This window comes from Drosophila mauritiana, chromosome X (assembly GCF_004382145.1).
Source record: "Drosophila mauritiana strain mau12 chromosome X, ASM438214v1, whole genome shotgun sequence".
NCBI classification, from domain to species: Eukaryota; Metazoa; Arthropoda; class Insecta; order Diptera; family Drosophilidae; genus Drosophila; species Drosophila mauritiana.
Genome location: NC_046672.1, coordinates 12032999 through 12053700, shown reverse-complemented (window position 1 = coordinate 12053700; position 20702 = coordinate 12032999). Strand labels below are relative to the sequence as shown.

Genomic DNA, 20702 nt, shown 5'->3' with positions numbered 1-20702 from the left:
CCGCTACCCCCTGGCTCCACCTCTCCACCTTAACTGCCCTGCCTTTCAACGATGCCACTTGAGCACTACAAAGCCAAAAAAAAAAGCGAATGGAAAAGAGGACACTGAATGGAGGAGCTGAGGGGCAGAGGAGCGCAACAGCAGGAGCAGACAAAGACGGCCCGAAATGCCAAAGACGAAGACGTTGACAACGGCGGCAGTCTTGCACCCCCAACAGCCCCAACCCACCCATAGCTACCCATGGCCACCCGTTGCCACCCACTAAACAACGCCTCCCTGAAGTCATGACACGCCCGTATCGCATTTACTTGGATTTCGCTTTATCGGAGCGGCAAGGAAAACAGCAACCCGCCGACGACGACAACAACGTCACCCAGTTTCCATGGCATCGTCATCATCATCTGGTTCTTTCCGCTCACCCTACACTGAAAACAAATAAGTAGCTCAACTTCGGGGTAGGGAACTCTAGTTCCTATCTACACGATCCTTTCAATTTTTAATTGTTTACTCAGATTTTCTAGCCCAGTGCTGTTAAGTTCTTTTCAATCGAATACTTTCATTAGCTTATGTCTCTTCTTTTTGGTGCTTAAAAGATTGCGAAAGTGCGGATGAAGAAATGTTTTCTTGGTGTCTTGGGTAAAATTCTTCTTATTTTTTAAACTGATATTTTCTTCTTTCTTTTCCAGCAATTTTCTCTGGCCAAGGCAAATGACTTATAATTGCGTGGCGGTGTCTACAACAGCAATATTCCAGATATAATGGCAATTTTTCCAGGCAACGCTTTTCCCATTTACCAGTTTTTAACTTTAGTCCCTTTTTTTGTGAGTAATGAGGGAAATAGTTTGACTAATCCCTCGGCCGATGAAACCACTTAATTAATGCCGTGAAAATCAGTTCATTACGATGATCGGATGGCTGTCAGTGCAACCCGTTCATTAACTTAATAGGCACACTTTTTTTCCATTAATACCCACACTTTTCACACTTTTGCACAATTAATGACCATGGTTGCTGACACATTATATAATATTTTCTTTTTTTTTACCCCTTGTGACTTATTTTAATAGCATTTTTTAGCTCAAACCATAGAACTACCCAATATTCACACTGCGTTACTCGTTTTAGATACCCTCCCACACACTTTATTTTATTTGAAGGGACTTCTGCAAGGGCATTTTATAGAACTTCGGTATGCCGAAGAAATTATTATTGCATTGACAGTTTGAAAATATATATATACATACATATATCAACCGAAAAAAAAGAATAATTTAAATGCGGAAAACGCAAAAAGAAACGCAAAAACCTGATGGAAAAATTTGCATTAAGAATTGTTTGTAAAGAATTTTCTGTTTTTCCTTAATTATTATTTTTTTTTATAAAACTTTGATATTTTTCTTCTTTTTTCTGGTGAAGAATTTTCTGTGTTGGAACGGATGGATGTATGCGTGTGGTTGTGTGTGTGTGTGTGATTGGGTGAGTTTTATTGTATTTGGAAAACATATAAACAAATGGCTTAGACGCAGACAATTAGGACATTTAGGGATACGTTTGGGGGTTTTGTAGGGATGTTTTTTTTTTTTCGTTGTTATTTTTTTGAGTGATAACATATAAGGATATACAGATATTTTCTTTCGTTTTACTTGCATTTTTATTAGCTTTGATTGGTTCTTTCTTTGTCTTTGTTCTGCTGCTGACCTTTGGGTTTTCATTTCATTTTATTGGATGGGAAACCTATCGAGTTTCTGTTTTTTGTATACATAATTCCTTCGTTTGGTTAACAAAACATCAACAGAGATATTAATCGATACGAAAACTCATAAAGTGATTTATATTTGATGAGATTTGTTTACCATAAAAAGCTTTGATTAAAATTCAAACGAATACAACCAAAAAACGTAAAGAGATCAAGAGTTTGAGAGAGATGAGGGAAGAAATTGGTGGAGTTTCGTTGATGGAAATCAAAACATAAACGATTTAATAACGATCGGGGGCATTTTGTGATGGGCAGACATATATAGAGAATGTGAGAAAGGGTGATTTGGAGAAACGGAGAACCTCGGTAGAAATCAAACAAAATTCTGCTCGAAATGCTCACATGCCAAACTAGGAGTAGAGTAGAGTAGAGTAGAGTAAATAATAATAACAATAATATTTCGATGACTTTCGTGGGTAAATGGGTTAGTATGAGTGTTAAAATCGCTGGCTGATTGGCAAAAGGAACAAACACAAATCGGAAATCAAACTAAATACACACATAGACACGGTACACATAACACATACAATTATTTATCTATATATATATATATGTGGATATATATATCGAGATTCTTTCATCTTGCCCTATAAAGTATGCCAACGAAAAACGATAAAAAAATAATGAATATGGAAAACATACTCATGATATGCATGTGTTTATTTTTATTTTTATTATTATTTTTTTTTTTTGCGAGTGTGCGTGGTGGTGTGTTGGTGAGATAAAAAATTATGAATGCATTTTTTCCGTTGTTAATTTATATTTTGTACTTTTTGTTGTCTTCACTCCTCTTGTTGTCGTGTTTTATTTACATGAATGATTTGTTGACTTTTCGATCTCTGGGTTTTGCGGTTCTCAGTTTTTGTGTGTGTGTTCAAATGTAATTTAAAATCAACAAAATGGCATTATATGCAAGCGAATGGTGCAAATGGGATAGGTGCTGGTACAATTATAATGCAATTACAGCCGTGGGGCATTTAAATGTTGATCAGGAATTTGGAAAAAAATGCAAAAGTCAATTGCAGGCGTTTCAAACGTATTTCCTTTTCTGTGCTCAATATGTCAGCACTTTGGTGTATTCAAAATGGAAGTTTTGGTTGAATTTAAATATTAGCTGATACAATTGATAAATCTGCTCTTTAGATCTAATCTAAGTTCTTCATTTACTTCAAAGAAGATTTGACTTGAGTGACTAAAGACTGCATTGACTTATAGAATTTAGAAAGGCACATTTATTTCTTAACTGGGAAGAGGAAGTGAGTGATCGAAAAAGAAGTGATGAGAGATGCCACCTACATTTGTGAACCAAAGAATCTCGTGTGTGATTTTATGGATGCATATATTTAAAAAAAAAACCGAAGGCAAACAAAACTCGATGCTTTTTGTGGATGGACAAGTGGATGCGATGGATCAATGGATCAATTGGATGCTTGGATGAGGTGAACATAAAATTCAGAATCAACTGAAGAAGATGCGACTGTAACAAAGATTTTCGTTTTGTTTTTGTTTTCTTTTTTCTTTCTGGTTTGGAGTACCCAAAAAATTGTACGTCTGTGTTTCCTTTTTTTGCTTTAGGTGTTTTGTTTTCGACTTACCAAGGTGTGAACGAGCTCCAGAAGAGACTACAAGTTCACGGGTTGAAACGTAGGATTTTTTGTATATTTTTTGATTTTTTTCGATTTTGATTTGCATATGGGAAATGCATTTTGATTTGGTGTTGAAATTTGATTTGGATTTGATTTTTTTTTTGGTATTTGGTTTTGGTTTAGCACACAACATGAAGGTATCGAGCCACAGCAACAGAGTAGGACAGTACACAATTAATTGACAGGACAATAAAAAAGAAATTAAAAGACAAAAATGCGTTTCGTTAACGAATTGATCAAACTTTGATATTGCTTAACAATTGGTAATAATTTTTTTGTTTAGATTTACTTTTAGCATACCTAAGGTGGAGATTTGTACTTTCATAGCTTAGTGAACCAAAGACAAATCAAACGGAAATGGAAACAAAACGGAAATGGAACGAAAACGACACGCTGAGAAACAAGTAACGCAAAATAACACATTTGACGAACACACTTAGTCGGATGATGAGACGAAGACGAAGACAGAGACGGAGGCGGAGATCGGCAGACATCTTCGGGGCTTGACTGACATATCATCTTGGTTGGTTTAGTATGGTTAGTTGGTTAAATGCGGAACGCAACGAAACGGAACGAAATGATAACGAAACGATTGGGGGAACGGGGGAATCATCGGAACGGAAACGGAAACGAAAGAGAAACTCAAAATCAATTTCGCTCCTCGGTCATCCTCAGTTTTGGGGAATCCTCTCCTCTTGGTCTTGGCATCGGCGCAGTTCTCTTTTTTGTTTTTACTTTTTTGGGGGGTCTTCAAATCAGAATCGAAATCATAGCAACAACTCAAGAGACACGCTATATAGGTAATATATAGATACAATGACAGACTGTACTTCGCTTAAGAAACCAAACGAAAGCAAATTAAATTTAAAGTTAACTATCGGTAATGTAACTAGGTCTGTTCTTAGTTATACACTCGATCTGATCGATCACTTACTTATCGATGGAGGCCTAACTTTGAGAGATTTTTTATATCATTTGTTTTTGGTTATATTTTATATTTTGTATATATTTCTTTTTTTTGGGGTAAGACGAACACAAGGAGGTTTAACACTAGACAACACACATACTCAATGAAGTGCTATCATTATATATTCGCTTTTCTCATAATGTTCTCATCAAATAGTTCTGATTTTTCATTGCTCCATGTAGAGTTCGAGAGAATGAGAGAAATGAGGCGGAAAGAAAGGAATGGAAATGAAAAGGACAGCAGGATCAAGGATCCTACGACTCCAAAACTCAGGAGAATCAACCAAAGGAAAAAGTATGGTTTTTTTAGTCGAAAAAAACAAACAATGGAAATAGATATTATTTTCGGGTTTCTTTCTTTTGCGCTGGAAGTAGTCATCATCAGCGTCTGATTCTTCGCATTGGCTTGGCATTTCCCAGGCGGGCAAGAAAAGAAAAAGCTCAAACTAGGAAAATGTCATTTCGTTTTCCTCCTCTTTTTTTTTTTTTTGTTTTGGGAGAAATCAGGAGAAATAAGGATCCACAAAACTGATATATAACATAACGAATCGATATGGAAACGGAACGGTTGGGAAGAGAACTCAGAGGAACGAGAAAAAAGAAAACTTTGAAAATTCAACATTTTCACTTGAGATTCTCACATTCTCATCTCAATATTATTTTTTAGTGTTTTTTTCTTTTTTGTTTTCAGCGCATAAATGATAGACTCATTGAGGGGAGAGAGGCGTTCGGGATTGTGGGAATGTGAATGGGTTTAGATTTTCATTTCTTTTGCTTCTTCTTGATTTTTCTTTTTTCGACTGATTGATACTACTGGCAGTGTGTTTAGTTGAAGTTGGTATAAAACATAAACAGATTCTTTTTTTATTTTCTTTTCGTTTTGTAAAGCATAAAGTAAAAATATTTGCATATATGTATATATAGGAGGTCAGATAGGCCATGGGTATCTAGTATCTGGTATCTGGTTATATACACATATATACGCTTCATATAGAATAAATTTGAGCTTTTTCCCTTCATTGCACCCGTAAAGCTTAAAGAATAATCACACAGAACCGAAAACGGAAAAAGTTCAAACGCAATTCCAATGAAAAATTTCTCAATCGCAGATCGAAACGTCCCCGTATATACATAGATACATATATATTCAAGATATACGCGGGACACTCGCTATCTGCAACTCAAAAACGAAACTCAAAATATCAAACTGGAAACGAAAAAGATTTGAACTCAGGTAGGAAACTCAAGAGTCGCTCAATGGCAGGCCCTCTCATTTTATATATATATATATATATGGTATATATATGGTCATTTTGGAATCCCTGCGCACTAAGAGTCAGACGCATACGTATATGTATATATAGGCTATACAGATATAGGGGCGCTACGAGATAGTCCTTAATTCTAGGGCGAATCACTTACTTCTCGCTGTACTCGTCCATGTGGGCGTACGACTGCACCGAGTTCTCCTCGATCAAAAATTTGACCCTCTGGTAGAAGGATGCGGTCACCGAGGGCGGTTGTTTTCGCAGCAGTACCTCCACGGGATCGTTGGACGATAGGCACATTATGTGCTCCGAGCAGGCGGGATGTGAGCAGCACTCGCTGTCAGAGCAATCGGTCATTCCATCTATATAAAATACAACATTATCAGGATCAGGATATTGAGGATTTGAAAGAGGATGCCAGAATGACACCTCTATGGGTTACAACTAATTGCTATGCATTTTAAACCAGATTTCTATATATTTTTTTCCAACTTACCGCCATCATTGTCGATATTATCCTTGCAGTTCAGCTCCAGTGCGATGGAGCAATCACTTCCAGCCCATCCTTCAATGCAATCGCAGCGATATTCGCCATTTTCCAGGGTACACTGCCCATGTCGAGAGCAACCATTTTCGCAGCCAGCTGGAGGTATTTAAGTGGTTTGCAAATTAATATGGTTAAGTCGCATATCGATGTTGTATCGTTGTGATAGCGGATGCTCTAAGTCTTGTATTTCTATTACTGAACAATATGATTTCGAGCGACTTGACACGCAATCGAATTGGCTTTTGTATGCCATTTTATTTAACGGTCTGGTATTTTTGTGCCAATGGCTTGCTGTAATTAAGAGTAAACTGTCCGGATCGAGTGGCGCTTCAAATTGAATGATAACACCCTGCCCATTGCCATTTGCACGGGTATTTCCATTTAAAAACCCAAACCCAAGCCCCAGCTACGTTGGATTCCCGTGCTCGGCGAGTCAACATCATGAATATAAAAATAATGTTGATGTTTGCTCTCACTCTCAGTGGCAGTTAACCTTTGGCAGAACACTCGGCGAAATGTTGGGCAAACATAAAAACCCAACGAAACGTAACCTAACGATAGATGATTTGGCCCCATTTTTACGTTTTCTGCCTTCCTTCTTCTTTTTTTTTTTTGGCTTTATTTGTTTGTGCCACGACAGCATTTGACGCAAAGTTAATGTCACTTGACATGTGTCATTTGCGAAATGGGGTAAGGTAGCAGCAACGCCCTCCTTCCTTTTTGGCCCTTAGACACCATTTCGATGGTAAAAAAGAAGAAAGGGGCCTGCTAACTCAGCTTCCGGCATGTTAAAAAGTTTGCGGCGCATAAAATGACTTCCCTGGTTGTTACTGCCTTCCTGTTTACGAGTAGCCCCCTCTCTTTCCGCCACCATCGTGCCGTCTCTTTCCGTTCGAGTGCGTGTTTGTGTGCACATATTGGCAATAACTTCAAGTGTTCTTGCAAATATTGAACTCCCGGGACGGCAGAAACGGGGGAATATGTCAAATCTGTTGACTGGATTAGACCTCGAACTTTGGAGAACTATAAAAACCCCGGCGAAATGGCCAACTTTACTGCATACAAACCTGATTTTAGTTGAACGAAAACCGAATAAACGGCACAAAGTTGTACTTAATATTTAAAACCACCAAAATCAATCAAAACAACTGTCTGGACATTTTTAATGCTAAATAAAAAAAAGACACTAAGTGTTTGTTTTTTAACAACAGTTTTACAACTCAAAAATATGAAATATCTGCTACTCCCTTCGAAAATTCCGCAATATGAATGTCCAACATCGCTTTGGAAAATATTTATATAAATATAAACCGATTTACCAACCGAAATGAAATGTGAATTCATTATTAACCTTGTATTTTTTGCCATTCATATTCCCATTACATGTTTTTTTATTTTAGAGTTCAAGCTGCACTATTTTCTTTCTTTATTGTATTTAACACAGCAATGTCTGCCATTGGCTTTTTACCATTTTCAACCATTTACAGGGAACCTCCCTGTTTGGCTTTTTCGCCCTCTGCGCAGCTTATTTCCCCTCTATTTTATCACTTTCGGCGTACAAATCCCTCGTTTTTTATGCCTGGCCATTCAAAAAATTGTTGTAATCTCCCCAAACACACTTCTGCACATATTTTACAATCCATAATAAAACCCCAGCTAGCATAAAAAAAAAGAAAATGCCGGGGCAGAAAAAAGAGAATCGGCGATGGGAAAAACATTGTAAATATTTGAATGAGACGACGGGTTATAGAAAAGGGAATAGAACTGGATGGCACGGGGTTTGGGCAACTAAATGTAACTACTACTATCAACTATGCATGGGGCTTTCGGGTGTCTGTGCACCTAGAAACTCTCCATTTTGCCCCCCGAGGAGGGCCAATCGAGTGGAGCTTTCGGTGGCGCGTAATTCGCTGGAAATCTCTGTTTCGAATTCAATCAACTCTGCCGCATTGAAGTCGCCGTCTGAAAGGTCTAATCTGTGCAGAGACCCTTCTTTTGTATGCACCACGTCCATTTTTTCGTCTAATCTGCACTGTCTTCTTTTTAGCAAATTTCTAGCTAAAAATATGAAGGTAAAAATGAGACTATCAACCAATACTCTATATATATAAAAGCAGGAAAGAAAGCTCAAAAATCTGTTGTATCTTTCGGTATATATTGTATATATAAAGCTAATCTAAAAAGTGAGGTTATATGGAAATATGCCTGTTTGTTACTCATAGGCGACAACTCTGCGGCAAAGTCGTTAAGTACTTTCTAAAAATACGAGGCCCTCAGCCAGACACAGATACCATATAGTATACCAGATAGCCCCCCCTTTTCACTCGAATCGATTGAAAGAGTGTTTCCCGGGGGACAAAAGCAGGGAGGGGGGAGGGGACCACCAAGATTGCTTGTGACTCTGAATGACGTCGGAAGTTTTATTGGTTTTGCACACGTCAACGAAATGCTGATCGTGGGTAGGGGGTGGTTTTAGCCCCCCAAAAAGGGGGCTTGTAATGGCATTACATGCATGCCTGCGCTGCCGCCGCCGCCGCCAGGGGGCGCCACACGTTTGAATGTTTTTGTAACATGACTGTTTGCTTTTAAAGTTTTAATCACTGTCAATCGATAGCTACTTATCATGCTGCAGTGCCGGCTTTTTGTTCTAGGGAAAAGTCGTATCCTGCTGCTGCTCCCTGTCATTGGTGTTGTTTTTTGGTTGCGTTGCCTTAAACAACATGGTTAAGTCATGGCGGCAAAACTGTCAAACGCACTTCCAGCCAAAAAAAAAAATAAAAGCGGAGGATATAGTAAGCAACAAATAAAGCAGGAAAATCGCAAAAGAGGGAAAAATTCCCTGCAGTGGTGCAGGCGGAAAATCAAAGGGTTTGGAACGTTGCAAAACTGAAGTGGGTAGCAAATGGCGTAAACATGTACAAAATACTTTGGTGCATCGACTCCTGCCAGAGAAGAAAAAAGCCCGAAAAAAAATCGGGATTGATAAAAAGCACGCCAGCAACGTTGGCAAAAAAAAAAGGAACTTAAAAACAGCCACGACAGCAGCTACATTGACAGTGGGCGGGGGCGGTACCGGGGGCGTGGCAGCTGCAGCAAACACCGCAATGTTGCTGTTGTAAAGTACTGCCTAGAATTCGGCAACTGCCAAAAAGGAAATTCTTAAGATATTGAAGTTGAGCTTTAATTTAACGTTTTATCATGCTATCATCATGAGTTACTGATTCTGAAAGTGGCCTTACTTTAAGTACATATTTTCTTTTAAGTTTTATCACACTTTTTGTGTCAGTGTACAAATCTCGATTCTAAATTCCAGTGAACTTACGCAGTGTGCAGTGACGACCATTCCATCCTTGGGAGCAAACGCAGGTGCCATTTTTGCATTGTCCGTGTTCCGAGCAGCGGGAATCGCAGGGCAGCTGGTCACACAGGTTGCCCGTCCATCCGGAATTGCAGCGGCATTTTCCGGACTCACACACTCCGTTCCGGCCGCAATCCAAACTGCAGACGGCTGAAAAAAAAGCAAAATACAAATATTGAATCAGACATGGTTGTATTATTTTAGGAACTTTAGCTGAATACTATTAAAATGTTCGTTTAAATATGACATTTGTCAACGATTTCCGCAGTTATTTTTTCTCTTCTAGTTCTCTACCATCCAATTTTCATAATTTTCCATGTGCGCATTTAAATTCATTAAAGCTTCTGCTCCGCTGGCTCCTTCACGTAAAGTGGCCGGAGTGAAAGGCGTTGGGGTGTTGGTAGCCATAAAAACAGCATTATAAATGTTACATTTACGTGGTGGCACACTTTGCTAACAAGACCCATACCATTTCCATCGAGCATGCCCTCGTCGCTTTTCCGTTTTTCTCCTAAAGATGTCGCTTTTTCTCGACTCGACTGCGGAATTTTCGACTGGGAATGGTCAACGGTTCTGGTTCATAAGTTGGTTCATAGGTTGCTTGTACGATTTCTTCATGGATATTGATTCAGCGAACATGACTTGGTTGGCTTAATAATATGAAAAGGTCCTGCCACTTTAAGGATTGAACAAGGAATACTGGTGACTGAAAAGCTCGCTTTAAAGTCAGTCAGCCAAAAATAACTTCATGTTTTATTTAAGCTTTATCTTGGCCAAAATTTTGAATTATTAATTTTTCATTGCATTGGTTCGGGCTTTTCTTGTTTTTCCGCTTTCCCCCAACCAGCTTTAATTTATGGTTTAGTTCATAATCTCGTTTTTCGGGGGTTGCTTTACAAGCCCATGACTTTTGTTAGCAAGCGTAAATTTATTTTATTTGCTAAAAGAAAGAGAGAGATAGAGACAGAGAGGGCGGTCGGTGGCAAAGCCAACCTGCGTATTAAATAAATAATGAATTTTTATGAGACTCTGCTTCATTACGCCGGGAGGAGTCGTCAACTTGGTTTCCCGACAGAGGTACTATATATATATATATGTATCCGATATAGTATGCACCCCAGTCCGCTCATTTTCCTCCTTCTGGTGCTAAAAAGTTAAGCAAATTAGGAGTACGTGTCCTTTGGCCTTCGGTGGCATCGTAAGCCGCTTGTTTTATTGAGCCCCTGCCCCGAAATTTTCCACCGATTCTCTGCTGATTTCCCTGCTCTCAACCACGCCGGATGATTATGGACCTCGGCCGTGGGCCTAATTGGAAGCTCCGGCTTTATGGCTCAGCATTCCATTCTAATTTCGGGTTTAGTTGTGGCCATAAAACATCATCATATTCGGTGGAGTGGCACCGGCAGAGTCTGGCTCCATATCAACTGACAGATCTCGTGAGTGATTGCCCTTCTATGTGTACCTGATTTTCCTACCGCCACTTTATGGCCACTGCATAAAATACCCTGTATATTAAGGGTGGACCGTAAGGCTACCGGTTGCTAATCCACTCTAATTTTAGATTGTGCAGGGAAAGTTTTCAGGACTTGGTGACCCAAAATATCTGTTGTGAAGCTCATAGTTTGCTAATTTAAAAGTGGAATTTTTTCTTAGGTTAACCCTTTAACATTGTAACAATATATATCTAAATCAAATAATATAGTGGTCGAACACTAAGTAGCGGGGTTTTCTTCATAACTTGGCCAAAAAAGATGGCAAAGCTAAAATAAAGACAGTTTTGTGCCTATCGCAATTTATATGATTTTCGAAAATCCAAATTTTTACAAATTTTCGCGTTTTTTATAAGGGGTACCATCATCAAAATTTGCGAAAAATGGCAAAAAATTTTATTTTCCAATTTGGAATACAGGTCGATAGGGAATTTTGCTACGAATTCAAAGAGGTATGACATTCCACTTTTGGATAGCTAGTTTTATTGCTATTGGGAAAATACTGATTATTTTTTAGCAACAAAAAAACAAAATAATAATATTACCAAAATTTAAATATTTACATACGGGGTTTTCTCTATAACTTGGCCAAAAAAGGAGGTAAAGCTAAAATAAAGACAGTTTTGGGCTGCTAATAAACATGCCTAACTATCCCTATCGCAATTTGTATGATTTTCGAAAATCAAAATTTTTACAAATTTTCGCGTTTTTTATAAGGGGTACCATCATCAAAATTTGCGAAAAATGGCTAAAAATTTTATTTTCCAATTTGGAATACAGGTCGATAGGGAATTTTGCTACGAATTCAAAGAGGTATGACATTCCACTTTTGGACAGCTAGTTTTATTGCTATTGGGAAAATACTGATTATTTTTTAGCAACAAAAAAACAAACTAATAATATTGCCAAAATTTAAATATTTACATACGGGGTTTTCTCTATAACTTGGCCAAAAAAGGAGGTAAAGCTAAAATAAAGACAGTTTTGGGCTGCTAATAAACATGCCTAACTATCCCTATCGCAATTTATATGATTTTCGAAAATCCAAATTTTTACAAATTTTCGCGTTTTTTATAAGGGGTACCATCATCAAAATTTGCGAAAAATGGCTAAAAATTTTATTTTCCAATTTGGAATACAGGTCGATAGGGAATTTTGCTACGAATTCAAAGAGGTATGACATTCCACTTTTGGACAGCTAGTTTTATTGCTATTGGGAAAATACTGATTATTTTTTAGCAACAAAAAAACAAAATAATAATATTGCCAAAATTTAAATATTTACATACGGGGTTTTCTCTATAACTTGGCCAAAAAAGGAGGTAAAGCTAAAATAAAGACAGTTTTGGGCTGCTAATAAACATGCCTAACTATCCCTATCGCAATTTTTATGATTTTCGAAAATCAAATATTTTACAAATTTTCGCGTTTTTTATAAGGGGTACCATCATCAAAATTTGCGAAAAATGGCTAAAAATTTTATTTTCCAATTTGGAATACAGGTCGATAGGGAATTTTGCTACGAATTCAAAGAGGTATGACATTCCAGTTTTGGACCACTATTTTTTAATATTTTAGCACAAAGTCTAGATAGTTTGTATCAAAAAGGATAAGCTCGTGATTTCAGTGTCACATTTTCTTTAATATTTTGTAGTGTAAGGAAACAATAAGGGCAAACATTGTAAACACAGTTACTAGCGGCTGTTAAGGACATATTAGTGTTTAAGGATTACAACTCACCTTGGGAGCAATCGGGGCCCGTCCAGTGGCGCTCGCACACACATTGTCCCGTTTCCAGATCGTAGGTTCCGTGCTCGGAGCAGCCGGGCAGGCACTGGTACACCTGCTGGTCGATCGTGCCGCAATCCTCGCCCTGCCATCCGGCCTTGCAATAGCATTGTCCGGCGACGCAGGTGCCGTGTCCGGAGCACAATGGATCCAGGCAGTCGTCTTTATATCCATCATCATCATCATCAGTGGGTGCGGAAGTGGGTGGTTGTGGTGGTGGTCAGAGGTCACAGGTCAGCATTTGGTGGTTTTTGGGGAAGAGAGCACAAAACGATTGTTAGTCAACACACAAAACAGACGAGTGGCATATGGGTACAGTGAATAATGCGTAGGATGGACATGTGTAGGCAATCTCTATCACTTTATACTGACTATTTATAGTGGAAATGCAATTATATTATGTTTAAGTAATATATTTTCTAACAATAATTCTTAGCCCTGTTTCTATCAGCGAGTTTCTACTGTTTTTAACGAAAAAAAAGAGTTCAGGGGCAGTAAGAGCGGAAATGTATTGTATATATATTTGGAGGGGCAGTGAAATCGTGACAGTCGTGGCTAAACAAAAAGCTTTCCGCCATGAAGGACTCTCCCCCTCTCGCTCCATCTCTTTCTGGGTGCCTCCCTCTCGCTCCCGCCGGCACGCATACATGCACACATGACATGATTAGTATGTTGGACACGTACAAAAGTGGTCATTAAAATGAAATTCCAGTTTAGTTCAAGTTGGTAATTTTGCGCAGTTGTTGCAATTTTTCTTTTGGCCCGCTTTGTTCAGCTTTTGTTTATTTTTTTTCCCGTTCGTAATTTTTTTGTTGGTTGGCTTTTGGCCATGCTTTTCCGCCCCGCCCCGCCCACTTTTCCTGTGACCTCCTGGTATTTTACTTTTCCCTGCATGTGTATGAGAAATATGCTTCCAACATATAAATTCGATTTTATACGTTTTATGTTTGCTCAACGGGCTTTCGTTCTTTTTTTTCCCTGTGTCTTGGTTTATTTTTTGTTTGTTTGGTCCTGTTTCTGTTTCGGATTCTGTTTGTTGTTTGTCCTTGTTTGTTATCACATGCCAAGAGTCCGATGCACACATACACAGGCACACTCAGTGCGTTGTTGCATGTTGCATATTTCATAAGTCATTTTTTGAGCCATTCTGCCATGGGGTATATTGCTTTTATGGAATTTACTTTCAGATCCATAATTCAAATTCATCAATATTTCTTTCTTAACTTAAATATATTTTTGCCTTGTTCGAACAACATTCGACAACTTTTGGCTGCATCCTAAAATTCGCATCGATTTCAGTGTCTGCTTTAAGGCTAATTCAAAGTTATTTGACCAAAAAAATAAAATATGTATAAATAAAATGAAAAACAAGGCAAAAATTGTTGGCATTTCTTTGCCTTTCCCTTTGTCAATTTAAGGCCCACACACAAAAAGCGAGGACAGAATATTTTTGGCCAAAAGAAGTGCAGACGACGGTGTCGTCGGCATAATAACTGAAATATTTTGGCATCCACTTTGGGCCAGCCACCCGCCCCGTTCATCCGCCCATCTCCGCCCACTTGTCCTTGTCCGCTGGCCTTATCGGCCAGTGTCAACATGGCCCGGAACCGAGAGGCTGGCTCCAAATTGCAAACAAGGCAAATAAATAATTTTAGCATTTTTATGCCAAGTCAGCAGAAAGCTCACACTCGCCAGACACAAAAAAAAGTGTGTCCCTTATCTTTTTATTCCACCTATAGTTTAAAAGTTTTCAGCAAATACATTATCTATTCCACATTTTTTGCACAAGGCCCTAAAAAGTATGCTGAGTCTTTTAAAGTCAAGGCATTTTCCATTAGTTTATTATTATTTTTTTAAGTGTATTTGTGGGCTAGTCCTTGACACTTACGTTGATCGCAGTAGGGTCCTTTCCAGCCGCGCTCGCAGTGGCACTCGCCCTCGATGCAGCGTCCGTGGCTGGAGCAGTTGGGCACCTCGCACTCGCCCACCGGAATGTCGCACTCGGCGCCCTTCCAGCCCTCCTCGCAGTGGCACACTCCTCCGCCGTAGTGTCCATGAGCCGAGCACAGAACCGGACAGACGCCTGGAAGAGCAGAATGGAAAATGCGGTGAGAACAAGGGGAATGAATAAGGGAACAGTGGTTCAAGGGCCAAAAGCTGAACCCAAGTGATATTTGAAAAGTATATTCTTGGCCAAATTAGTATTCTCTTAAGCATTACTTACTCTTGGAGCAGTCCACGCCCTGGTAGCCATCGATGCAGTCGCACTTGCCCAGATAGCAGCTTCCCCTGCCGGAGCAATCGTTGGGGCATGTGGTGCTGACGCCCTCGGCCTCCTCGGCCAGCAATGATACGGAATGGGCCACCAGTTCGTCATTGTACACGGATATGAACCACAGGCCGGTGTCCAAGTACTGCAGCAGGGATACGTTCACCGTCATGGCATCGACATCCAGAGCGGGCAGGCCATCGCCAGCGGATCGTTTGTTCACCCAGTGGCTCTGGGGCTTGCCAATCCGCTGCAGATGCTGTTTGGCCGTATCGAGGGGTGTCTCCACGTCGTACGATTCGCTGGAGTCGAAACTGCGGCTCTCGTCCTGTTCCGAGTCCTGATCCTGAGCCGATTCCGCACTCTGGTCCTTGTCCTGGCGATACAGCTCCACATCTTGCCCAGTTGTGGTGGCATTCGCGGAGCTGCGTCGATGTCTCAGGTGGCTATCCAGTCGTCCGCCCTTGATGAACTCCACAAAATCGTGTTGCGTCACCGAAGGCGCCACATTGCGGCGCGAATAGACCGCAAAATGTGCGCCCCAGGGCAAAGTGAAATTGAAGCGAATGAATGCGGGATGTTTGTTGCGGAATTCCAAGGTCCAGAACTGGTACGCGGGTATGGTGGCATGGTAGGCCTCATTGAACTCCTTCAGCTCCACCACACCGCCCAGTTGCGGCTGCAGCGCCTGATGGTGGTGTCCATTCAAGCCGCCACCCGGTTGCTGCATCAACTGGCCACCCAGTCCGCCATTCAGTCCACCATTCATCATGCCACCGCCGCTCAGGCCAATCCCGCCAACACCACCGGGCAGTGCGCCACCGTAGGTCAGCTGGTGGTGATCCTGCAGATGGGTATTGGTCGCGTCCAGCGGTGTCAGCGGCTGGTTGATCGAGTGCGGCTGCTGCTGCTGCAGCAGCAACTGCTGCTGGATGCCCGAGTTGCTGCCTCCGCTGCCCGCCGACGGGTTCATCAGTCCGTGTCCATTCTGGCCGTGGTCCGAGGTGCTGGTCTGGATCGATTCCTCCGTGGGGAAGGCCGTGGCCACGCCCTTCTCATTGGACTTGGCCAGTCCGCCGCGCAGATCGTGGGGCTGTGACTTGACGTCCTGGACTAGGATGCAATTGGTGCTGTCCATGTTGGGTTTCATCGAGCTGACAGCTGCAAGAGGCAAAAAAAAATGGCATTATTTGATTGTTTAGTTTATTGAATATTTAACGTGCTCAATTAGTCAGATCTTACAGATACAACTTATTGAGTGTATGTAGGTGTTGTTTTGTTTCATCTTATCTGCCGACAGAAAGTGCAATTAAAGCTTTTGAGATTATGGGACACATCGCTCGTTCGGAATACCCAAGCAAACTATATCCTTCTGTTTTTGGCTGTGCCCCTTGGCTGGATTTTCGATTCGGCTTGGCCAAATGTGCGCCCATAAATCGACAGACAGAGAGGGATATAGCCAGCCGGTTAGCAGGATGAGCGGGGAGTGGGAAGGGTAAGCGAGATGGCCACAGTGCTGGCCATAAATCTGGTCCTCATGCTGCCATTTTGGCCAAGAGAATCGCAATAATGTCTTCTGTGGTGCTGTAGTTGGTGGCTTCAGCTGCTGCACCGCCCTGTTTTTCACACATAAATTTTGGCATCATATTTTAACGCCATATTAATATGCACACGAGTATAAATCAAAAACTACTGCCGCCCTCTCCGCTGACCCCTTGACCCTTGCTCACACACGCACACGCTCAGACACTTACACACTAACATACACACACACACACAGACACAAAGTGGCCGTTGTTAACACGTTTGCATTTTGCTGCTGGAAAACGGAGCGGAAAAAAAGAACCCCTCCCGGCTATCGTTTATCGATAACTATGGCTGGCGATTTATGGCCATTGGCAGTGGGAATGCGGCGCCAGCAGGTCCTGGCCACCAGGACATCGAGAAAGGAGGGCAGGCGAATGATTGAAGGACTCGCTGGAACGCACAGCTTGGGCGAACAAGGGTTAAACAAGTCTGGAATGAGCGCTTCCCACGGCAGAAGGATAAGTCTACGGCTTTCTTTAATCTTCCCTTAAACTATTATTTCGTTAAACGATATTCTAGATTCTAGATTAAATATGCTACTTAATTTTTCTAACATTTTAACAGATCCAAAAATAAGTTCTAACATAAATAGCCGGAACTTGCAATAATCACTTTGCACATTAGAGCGGAATTCCGTAGAAACTAAATCCCGTGCGAGCAATTAACCTTGCCACATTTATATCGATTGAAATTATGTTAATGGGGCGCATTATATGGACGCCACATATACGAGCATTAGTGTGTGTACAGTGCGGACTGCCACAAGCAAACGTTTTGGGGACGAGAGAGCGTGCGGATCATAAATATATGAGTAATGGCTGCAAATGCTGTCGGTTTGCTGGCTTGTTGTTTATTCTTAGCCCAATTCCAATTCGGGACAATTGACAGGACACACAACACATTTCGTTGACATGTAAACTAATGCACCCCATTCCCATCGATAAACTGGTCAGAGTCCTATGAGAAGGAACAATGTATACTTATATATATGGCGGGTATCATTAATAAATTAAGAGCTCGGCCCAGTTGGTTCTATTAAGTTAACAAGCTTTTCATTCGAGTGTCCTGTCAGCCCCGCACCATCGCCGAATACAGGACTCTCGATGGTGGGAAGCTTCCTTGAAATTGGTTGGGTTTCCCTTCCGCTCGATTCGATTCGATTCGATTCGGGTTTCCTTCACTTCGCGTTGTTTTCCGTTCACCAATTAAATTTGATTACAATTTGTTGCCCCATACCGAGACACCCACCCGACTTACATCCATCACAACCCCCACGCTTTACTCACGCTAATGGTTATTTAGTTGCTTTTTATATTCCTCAAGTGGAAGCCAAACGTGGTATAGATTTTATTTCAGCTCTGTAAGTCAAGTAGCATACTGGGTGTTGCACAGGGAGAAAATGTTGGGAACAATATAAAAAAGACCTTATGATGTGATGTGCATAAATCTATACTTTCGATAGAGAACCAAAGTATTAGAGTATTACAGACATTTTGCCAACTTGCATGCTGACACTCTAGGTGGGCAAATCTTGTTTAGAAATCACACTTGATATGATCAAAAATTAATTACCAGCTGATAGTTTTTTTTTTTTGTTTCCTGCTCATCAACATTTGTGCTGCACATCATTAGTGTGACACATGTCGCCCAGGTTTTTCCTCAATACCCATATGCCTTCACTAATTTATTTTTTTAAGCATTTTCCTAATAAACCCCATCCATGTGGGTGGGCGGGTGTTGTGGGTGTTGTGGCACTCCCTTGGCTTTATTTTTAGACCCACTCGAGTTCTGCTCCAGTTGCTGCTGGCTCAAAGGGTGTGCAACGGATGTGTTCGATTAATTATTTCCGCCCTTCGTCCGGGAAGTGGGCAATAAACTTTAGAAGGAGCAGAAGCTCCACTTTCGAATCATGGGCGTCGTCATGAATAAAAGAGTTCTTGTCCTCGTTCTCGTTCTCGTCCACTTTCTTCTGTCCTCCCGCCTAATGAGACACATCGTCAGGCGTTTTGGACCAGGACCAGGACTAGGACGACTAGCACTAATTGCTCCTGCCGGGCTGGAAAACTGAGCGAGGAGAAGCGCCGAAAAACCATGTCCAAACGTCCAGTGTCAGGGTCAGGCAAAAGTTACAACCGGCTGGGAAATTTATGAAACATTTTCTTAATTGCACTTCCTTAAGGAAAATAATTTATTTAAACGACATGCGCACACCTTTTTCGGAGAAAGGCGAATGGAGCACGCCCAGCGGCCATTACAGTTGAAAGTGACAAATGTCCTTTTGCGTTTTGCGTGTGTGTGTGTGTGTGAGTGTGTGCTGGTGCTTGTATGCGATGTAATTTAAATTGAAATGTCTTTCGATATGCTTGTTTTGATGGCGATTTTAGGCAAATTGTTTGCGGCCTACGCATTAATTGAAACCATCTAGCTTGTTGTTTTCCTCCCATTTTTCCGCCAACATTGTTCTTCGGTCTTTTCCTCTGCTAATTGACTTTCTTTGTTGCGGTTGTGCGTGACGTTCGCATTTCCGGTTGATTGGCCAGCCCGACGCCCTCTTCCTGCCACGCCCAGCCGCCCAGCGTTCAGTATGTTTTTACCATGTTTTTGCAGCCCTGAAAAGGAAACACGAAATGCGAGCAGGACAATTTCCGAGTGCTTTGCATAATTCGTTAGGCGCAAAAGGAAACCGCAGAAAAATGAACAATTCCATTCACTAATTGGCAGCTCGGTACAGTGAAGCCCCCCATCGATCGAACGATTCTAGTGCATTTGACAGGACACATTGCGGTTGACAAGGGGGGCTTTGGCATTTGTCTATCCCGAAATTGAAAAATAGCCAGGGCAAAAGTCAATTACTGCAAAAGAAGTCACGGAAGTTCATGTGTACCACAAAGCAAAGAAATGTGCGAGTAAATTGATTCAAAATCATGCAAGAGAAAAGCATTTGCTCCAGCATGAATATTTTCCGAATTCATTTTATTTGTGGAGCCTATCTAACTAATATTCTGCAAAGCTAAAATATAAAGGTGAAGTTTCATTTTATATACTTCATACTTTTGGACAACTTTTGCAGCTAAGTTGCACTGGATTTTCTTCGATTTTCCCTCGCAAAAAGCCCGAAATGTATTTTCAAATCAGATGCAACCCCAACTATTTGGCCGCACCTTCCGTTGACCCTCGACTACTTAAGTGCATCCCGGTAATTAGGAGCCCACTCGGTCGGTTAGTTACCTTTCCAGCGGCTAAGACGACATCCTAGTGGCCATAATAACAGCTGGCATAATCGGATTACAGTTGGCTGGGCTAAGGAAACCGGCTGAATATTCCATTGGCATATGCATTTCGATACACTGCATTTTGCGGGATGGGGCAATGGGACTTTGCCCACTGTGCGCATCTAGTTCGCATTTTCCGTTTGGGTTCGGAAAATGTGGGCGTGGCTCTGGCTGGGATAACCGCAACACAGAGCCAAAGGCAGCAACAAATTAAATTTCCAGCAAACCGCAACGCAAAGTGAAATGAAAATAAAATCGCATAAACTACAAGGCCAGCTGCTGTAAATGACAACGCCGATAAGATGTTAAAGGGGGTCAGTTGGTGGGTTTTTCTACGGATTTTCCAGGGTGGTCAGGCCAATATATATGTATGCATGTATATCCAAGTATATATAGAACGGAATGGCAAATAAAAGCTGTACGGAATAAGCCCCATGGGGTCATTGCAGCAGTTATATATAGCACAGTAAGTGCAATAGCAAAGGCAAAAGCAAAACCAGGAGCAAAGGCAGTAAGGCATGCAACCACACACAGCTGGTGGTGCATGGACGTAGCCAGGGGGGTTTGCAGCAGAGCAGGTTGGGCGCTTCCAGGGGGGGGGGAGGTAGGTGAGTTTGGAGCACTGGAGTTGCAACACAGATGGATGCACGAACGCACTTGGCCAGTTGGCGTGGCCAGGAGCACAGTGAGAAACAAGTGGCACTCAATGGAAAGCATATTTCTCTAAGATATATTTAATCTTATTTAAATTTTTA

General features: G+C 41.2%; 1 protein-coding gene across 3 annotated transcripts in view; it reads right to left on the bottom strand.

Annotated features, from left to right (window-relative positions):
• Window positions 1-20702, bottom strand: part of LOC117148735 (teneurin-a) — a 126923-nt gene that overhangs the window by 31007 nt on the left and 75214 nt on the right. For all 3 annotated transcript variants that reach the window (XM_033316304.1, XM_033316303.1, XM_033316305.1), the window contains exons 6-11: window positions 15044-16249; window positions 14708-14902; window positions 12772-12981; window positions 9506-9691; window positions 6133-6279; window positions 5791-5998 (exon numbers count right to left, since the gene is read on the bottom strand). In XM_033316304.1, the coding sequence (XP_033172195.1) occupies window positions 5791-5998; window positions 6133-6279; window positions 9506-9691; window positions 12772-12981; window positions 14708-14902; window positions 15044-16249 (2152 nt within the window). The remainder of the gene's footprint in view (window positions 1-5790; window positions 5999-6132; window positions 6280-9505; window positions 9692-12771; window positions 12982-14707; window positions 14903-15043; window positions 16250-20702) is intronic.